General features: G+C 42.1%; 1 protein-coding gene across 5 annotated transcripts in view; it reads right to left on the bottom strand.

Annotated features, from left to right (window-relative positions):
- Nucleotides 1-317: 317 nt before the first annotated feature.
- The window catches only part of MTFR1 (mitochondrial fission regulator 1), a 61088-nt gene continuing 54557 nt past the window's right edge, over nucleotides 318-6848 (bottom strand). For 2 of the 5 annotated variants that reach the window (XM_029923375.1, XM_029923377.1), the window contains 4 exons: nucleotides 5353-5585; nucleotides 3475-3733; nucleotides 2560-2728; nucleotides 318-1757 (listed from right to left, as the gene is read on the bottom strand). In XM_029923375.1, coding sequence (XP_029779235.1) covers nucleotides 1686-1757; nucleotides 2560-2728; nucleotides 3475-3733; nucleotides 5353-5585 — 733 coding nt within the window. In that variant the 3' untranslated portion in view covers nucleotides 318-1685. Of the gene's footprint in view, nucleotides 1758-1987; nucleotides 2247-2559; nucleotides 2729-3474; nucleotides 3734-5352; nucleotides 5586-6848 lie in introns of those variants that run through there. The other 3 variants (XR_003903109.1, XR_003903110.1, XM_029923376.1) reach the window with 3 other exon arrangements.

The raw sequence follows: 6848 nt of genomic DNA, 5'->3' as shown, positions 1-6848 counted from the left end.
ACAGGTAGGGTTTGTATAACCCCCAAGCCTAGAGCTCTGACTCCTACTCAGTACGTGCATGCAGTCCGTGCCTGGACTAGTCAGGTCCTAGGAGACGACACATACCAGTCACTTCCCCTCCGTGCCTCGGCGAGGAAGTGTAAGTATTTTTATCATCTTCACTTCAGCTCTTGTGTTGAGTGGGAGAAACTGAATGAAACAGGTGAATAAGTGACAATAGATTTCCACTCTAAGAATGCAGGAAAAGTATTCTAAAGAAGTTACGCGTGCAAGATTAGAGAATGTGACCCATTAAAATAATAATATACAGGCCCTTCTGGTCCAAGGAAAATACAAATTTGCTTTATTTCAATAAAGTAGCTTCCTTCAATTGGGAGAACTGGCCCAAATTCAATACTGATACAAATATAAATTTCTTAGGTCAAAATATAGAATTCAGGCAAATTTTCTGAATTTCTTTTAAAGGCAGAATTTTTAAGTCCTATGAAACAATAGAAACAATGTAATGTAAATCAACAAATGTGTAAAATAAGCCGCACTTCAAATGTAAGCTGAGTAACATTTCCTAATATTGAGAACATTGCACGTATTTTCAATAACTTAAAAGTAAATGTCTACTCTTCCCATCTCCATTTCTTTTTACTAGATTTAAATAAATCCAAATATTTACTCACAGTAGGAGATTCTGCATTAACTGTAGCTGAGTTTAACAGAAATACAGAAAACCCTAGAGATTTATCAAGCATTCACGAATGGCCTCCTCGAGAGTGGCGTCTCCCACCCGCGCAGCACCTAAGGTTTGCGGCAGGATGTACTTGAGCAGAACAGCACTCAGACCAGTGATAAACACCTTACAGGAAATTCTCACCGATTCAGTGTTTCATTATAAAGCTACTACATTTGACCAATATTAAAAAATTTTAAAACTCCATTATGCTGCCATTTCCATTATATATCAACTAAGCAGCAAGCCATCTTCATGATGCCTTTATTAAACTAGGGAAAAAATGTACATTCTGGTTTTCACTTGTTCTAGATTTCATTCAATAATTTGATTTCTATCTGAAAACTCCAATTTCTTTCTCAGCACTGGATAGCACTGAAGGGAAAGCAGCGTTTGTGGTCTTTGACTTTCCTTTAAACGAAAACATTGTGGAATTTTCAGCAGCGAACACCATCTGGTTCCTACGTGAATCCCCATCTGGGAAGGACGTGAGACGAGTCTAAGGTACAAGTCCTGTTCAAGGCAAAAAGCTTCCAATCCTAAATATTCCATTCCAACGATGTGTGTCATAGCCCTGTCCCCTCACTGAGCAATAAACGATCACTGACCACTCACTGACATCATTATTACATTTTATGTACTATTTTATACCCAAATATATGCATATAAAACATTTTCAGATAAGTTAGTGTTAAGAATTAAAAGCCCACATCTGCAATGTCCTTTCTTCTGAAATCTATATAATTGTTATTAAGACTAGAAACCTTTAACATCCTGGCTACACATTAAAAACATGTTATGGAAAACTTCAGAACCTTCTCATAAAAAGAAACACAGACATACAGTGCTTTTTTTATTAGACTTAAAGAAGACTACTGAATGCTAACTAGTGTTGATTTCTACTAGCCAAATAGCCCTGACAAACCAACAGTGGGAACAAGGGGAGTTTTTCCTCAGCTCACTAGTAGGAAGTTGAAACATTTTCAATCAAAGCCTTCATTTTTCCTGTAGATTTCAACATGTGTGGCCCAAACTAAAAAAGAAACAAAGTATAAATAAAGATCGTGGTTCGGGTCTTCGGGTCATTGTAAGGTTACATCCCCGCCTCGGCCTGGATCTCGGGTCTGGGTGTGTTCTGCATGAAAACCCAAGCTCCCCGAGGATACTAAAACCTTCATGAATTGACAAATTGCTTCTGTTGCTGTGTAATGTTTATAACAAAGAAGTAACCAAACTACTTCCTAGAAAAGAAAACTAATCATCTTAAGACCATAAGCTTTAAGCCGTTTTTATTTCTCTAAAAGACAGAGGGTAAAGTTTCTTTTTCTATTTCTAAGATGGAAGAATCTCTCAAATACCTGACTCTCTGGACTAGATAAGCACATGTTCCTCACGACAGTAGAGCTAATGTATAAAGTACTATTTGAACGTTTCCATGATCTGCTCCATCTCCACCCAGGACCTGAAACACCTTCTAAGAGCCAGATCAAATCTCACCCTCTTCAGGACTTTACCGGACACCCTAAGGGAAAAGAATCGTTCTTTTACTTTGAATTTCTCCATCACCAGTGAGTTCTGCTTCATCGTGCTTACATATAAATAAAACACAGCATAAAACACTGAACACTGCAGATGCTAGATGCTAAGTAGTCAAACCGGGGGTTGGTTTTTGCTTCCTTTTTTATGTTCTTACAACCTGCTTGTGGAGAGGGGCTAATTCCTATAGCACAGTGCGCCCCCAGAGGCCACAGCTGAACGCCTTAGGAAATGCGGGTTCTCAGCACCGGAGCCCACAGCCACGTTGTGCCAGGAAAGAAGTCAGACCTAATACTCACCAACACTGTTTCTGAGGTGGCCTCTGGTTCAGACTTTGGAATTCCTTTTTCAACCTCACCTTGACTATCGCTTTGATATCGAAAGGCAAATTTCTTTTTCAGAGCCTCTGCTATGAGGGCAGCAGGGTCCATAACATCCACTGGTTTGGGCTTTGGATCCTGTTCTGACCTTATTAGAGAAATGAAGAGAAAGCAAAGGACTTTTCAGTGTCCTGGCATCCCTCAGGGCAGTACTTTGCATGCCTTCTCTAGCATCACTGACACCCAATAAAGTTCCTGACAACAGTGAGAGACTCAAGATAGAAACCCTATATGTAAGGCTCACTAAGAACAAAGATGCCCAATGAATAGACGCTCCATTCAACGAGGAGCATTGGTCATGCTCTCCGTCGGGACATCCACAGTTCTGCTCTTCTTCCGAAGTCTCGTGATTAGTCACGGCAGGTCGACAACACAGCTTCCTGAATGAGCGACTGGACAAGAACAATAAAGACTCCACACAAAAGGGCTTTAAATGTAATAGGAGAAAGACCTGAAAATGTTTGCTAACTTCTTAGTTATATAGGAGACACTGGGGCTCATCTTTTTTAAACTAAAAACTAGAACTGTTCATGGTAATCAGATTATAAAACAAAGTTCTCGGGCGCCTGGGTGGCTCAGTCGGTTAAGCATCGGACTTCGGCTCAGGTCCTGATCTCACGGTGGTTCGTGAGTTGGAGCCCCATCGAGTCTGCTTGGGATTCTGTGTCTCCCTCTCTCTCTGCCCAGCCCCTGCTGGTACTCGCTCGCTTTCTTGCTCTCTCTCTCAAAAATAAACATTAAGAAGATAATAAAAATAAAATTCTCAAAAAGCCTAGCACTTTATAAGACATAAAAAAGCAAAGGAAGTATGAAATAAGGTAAACATATCCTCACCTTTTTACTGACCGAAGTTTTACGCTGTTCATATCTTTAAGGATCTCTAGCATATTTGGCATATCACGTTTCTTTGGACTGCTCTTAACTGGGGTCTTTCCCGCACAGGCTTTTTTCTCTCTCCGCTCTTTTATCAGGTCAATAGCAGATCCACCATGGTGAAGCCCCGATGGGGGGAGGGGGGGAGGAGGTGGGGGCGGGGGAGGGGGTGGGACAGAGGGTGGGGCTGTGGTAACAGATGTGGTAGAATCTAAATCACCTACAGAAATAAGGAAAAATCAATTCAATCTTGATGGTAACAGGCAAATAAAATAACTTCTAACAGTGAAATTATGTTAAAGACTTTTGTATACCTGAAATCATTATGCTTTAAAAAAAACTCCGTTATGTAAAGGAAGTTTCAGTAACTTGGTTAGAATCTTAAATGCCTGCATCTAATCCCAAACTCTCCAAATGGAAAAGTTCCTTTTAATTTAACAGGGGTGTTTGTGTAGTATCAAATGTTCCAGTCTGACCACTGCACAGTTTGTAACTACTTTTGGATGAAACGTAGAGCAGTGTGTACTACATAAACATCTTCAATACAGTTTGACAGTTCAGGACTATAACAACTATTTGAAAAAAAGTGATAAATTTGTGGTTCACGTTAAGAATATTTATGTAAAGGACTTATTAAGCATTACAAGTTTTAGATGTATTATTCAACAAATTTCTGAAAGAGAAACTCAGCAGGCAGACTGGGGTTAAGACTACTTCCAAAATATTAAGAGTTAAAGTGGTTACAAAATACCTAAAAATTCATCTTTCTGCATAACTAGTTGTTCACTGGTTGAACTGTACTGACTGGGGGCCCAAAGCAAGTTTCAATCAAGGGATTCTGACTATAAAAACATCTAGCATAAATCTCCAAATTATCTCACTATTTCCAGCAGTTTTCCTAGTCTACCAGAAGAGGGAGGGAAAGCAAAAGAGAAATGCAATTTAGAAGCTGAAAGAAAAAAAACAAAAGGCAGGACTTCCGGTTTTTAAAGTTACATGCAAATTTCACTTTAAGTAACAAATTACTTCCCAAGCACGCGGTGCCGAATGCATTCGCCCTCGGTCTGCTGTGGCCGCACCCAGGCTGGATGAGTCCGAGCTGCATTACATTCAACTCTGGGAGCACACGCGGCTCAGAGGCCGAGTAACTGCCCTTAGCCTGTAACCCAGAGCTGGCGCACACGGAGTCCGGCCAGGACGCGGAAGAACACTAGGAAAAACAACTACTACTTGCCAACAGGTAAGTGGGCTCGGATTTCAAGGCTATGGTTTTCTTCTCTAAAGTAACAGTGCACACGAATAAAAGCAAACACTATTGTATCGGGAGTCACAGGACCTGAATTCAGTTTCTACTCTGGGCAAGAGGAAGAAGTGACTATTAAGAAGCTACTATGTGCTAAAGGCATTTTATAGAATTTCCACATTTACTCACATAATAACTCTAAGATATAAATCCTGTTGCCCCATTTCAGGGCAGGGAAGGGAGTTGGAAAGGCCGAGGACTTGCCTCAGGACACGCGGCAAGTCCGCCCCACTCAGCCCTGGCAGCACCATTTTGAGATTACTTCACGGCTGAGAAAATCGGTGCCTTTATCACAAAGTTTCCCAATGCATTCATATGAGCACGAAGTCAACTGTATGAATTTCAGTATTTTCTAAATTTATCCTTTCTGATAGCATCAAGACTGTTCCACAAAACCCACTTAAACCTGATGGGGTCTGGTACTGCACTTGGAGAGGTCTGACCTCTGGTCTTCTAACAACCCCAAGGCTGTTACTTGCTAATACATTTTAAAACTAGTGGCAGCTCAATGGGTAAAACAAACAGGATTTACAGACCTGCAACGAGATTTTGCTGTTCTTGCAGGGTCACGATTTTGGCAATCTGAGCTCTGAGAGCAGCAAGTTCATTTTCAAGGGCACAGATCTTCTGCAGTGCTTCCTCATTTGCCAGGGCTGTCTTCAGCTGAGGCTCCTCTGGAGACAGGTCTGGTGAGGCAAACTCCCTGCGTGGCGGCTTCTCAAGGAAAGGCAGGCCATCCTGAAGGGGCTGTCTAGCTCTGACCCCTGTCCTGCAGGGACGACAGAAGGATGGCTGTCACAGGCTTCAGAAGGAAATACGAAAAATCATCACTGCCAATCAGAACACAGTACCTGAGAAATACTTTTCAGAACGACTCTCTGCGAGTCCCCTCCTGTAACTTTCAAAAAGAGCAAAGCACGAGTCAACTTGATGTGGACACATACCAACCAGGTTTCTTCCTGCCATCATTCTTAACCTCTGTATAATTTGCACAAGTCCACACTATCAGGAGGCTTCAGGTTCCAACAATGTTTTTGCTAATTCATGTTTTGTTTTGGTTTGAACTAAGGTAAAGAAAATTTTAATGCTCTTTAAAAACGGTGGTTCAGTTGACTAAGCTCACTGAGCGTGGAGCCTGCTTGGGATTTTCTCTCCCCCCCTCTCTCTCTGCCCCTCCCCCGCTTGCTCACGTGCACTCTCTCTCCCTTTCTCAAAAATAAACAAACTTTATTTACCCTATTGCCTATTTACTGAGGTAAAACTGGCAGCCGTATTTATGTAGGGCACACAGCATGACGGCGTGAGTGCACGTTTTGAAATAATCACAACCAGCTTCCCTCGGCTTCATGAGGTCAAGTCTGAGTTCTGGCAAACAAGATGGATGCAGGTGTGCGCCATCTCGGAAAACTGTTTAAAAGGAGAAGACTCCATGAGAAAGTCCTTTCATCTGTGACTCCGCCCGTTTGCTCCCCGAGCCTTTGAGTTCACGGCGATGGATGGCTGACCTGAGAGTCACTCACAACCAAAGGCCGACCTGAATGTGGAAGCCGATGCTCATGACGGCAGAGAGCCGGCCGGCCCCGTGGACCGGGCACAGCCACTGCCGGCTGCAGACTCTACTCTGTAAGGCGAACGCGATAAGCACTACACTACGGACACCGCCAGACTCTCTACTCTGGATGTTTTTGGTTGGAGAGAAATAAACCTCCATCCTGTGGAAGTCACCATTTTTGGGGCTACTCTGTTAAATGTAGTTAAAACTAATCCTGTAATAAAACCATCATTAAACTCATTTTAATTTCTATTTTAACTGGACATGGGTTATTTTTTTGTTTGAGAGCTGTTATAATTCTTCAATCTACCTTATGTTCTAAATGAAGGAATTCTTGGTGTGCTTGGGTGGCTGTTAAGTCACTCGATTTTGGCTCAGGTCATGATCTCACCATTCGTGACCTGAGCCAAAATCGAGGCTCTATGCTGACAGAGAATGGGATTCTCTCTCTCTCTCTCTCTCTCTCTCTCTCTCTCTCTC

Source organism: Suricata suricatta, chromosome 15 (assembly GCF_006229205.1).
Source record: "Suricata suricatta isolate VVHF042 chromosome 15, meerkat_22Aug2017_6uvM2_HiC, whole genome shotgun sequence".
NCBI classification, from domain to species: domain Eukaryota; kingdom Metazoa; phylum Chordata; class Mammalia; order Carnivora; family Herpestidae; genus Suricata; species Suricata suricatta.
This window is presented reverse-complemented; position numbering and strand designations above follow the sequence as displayed.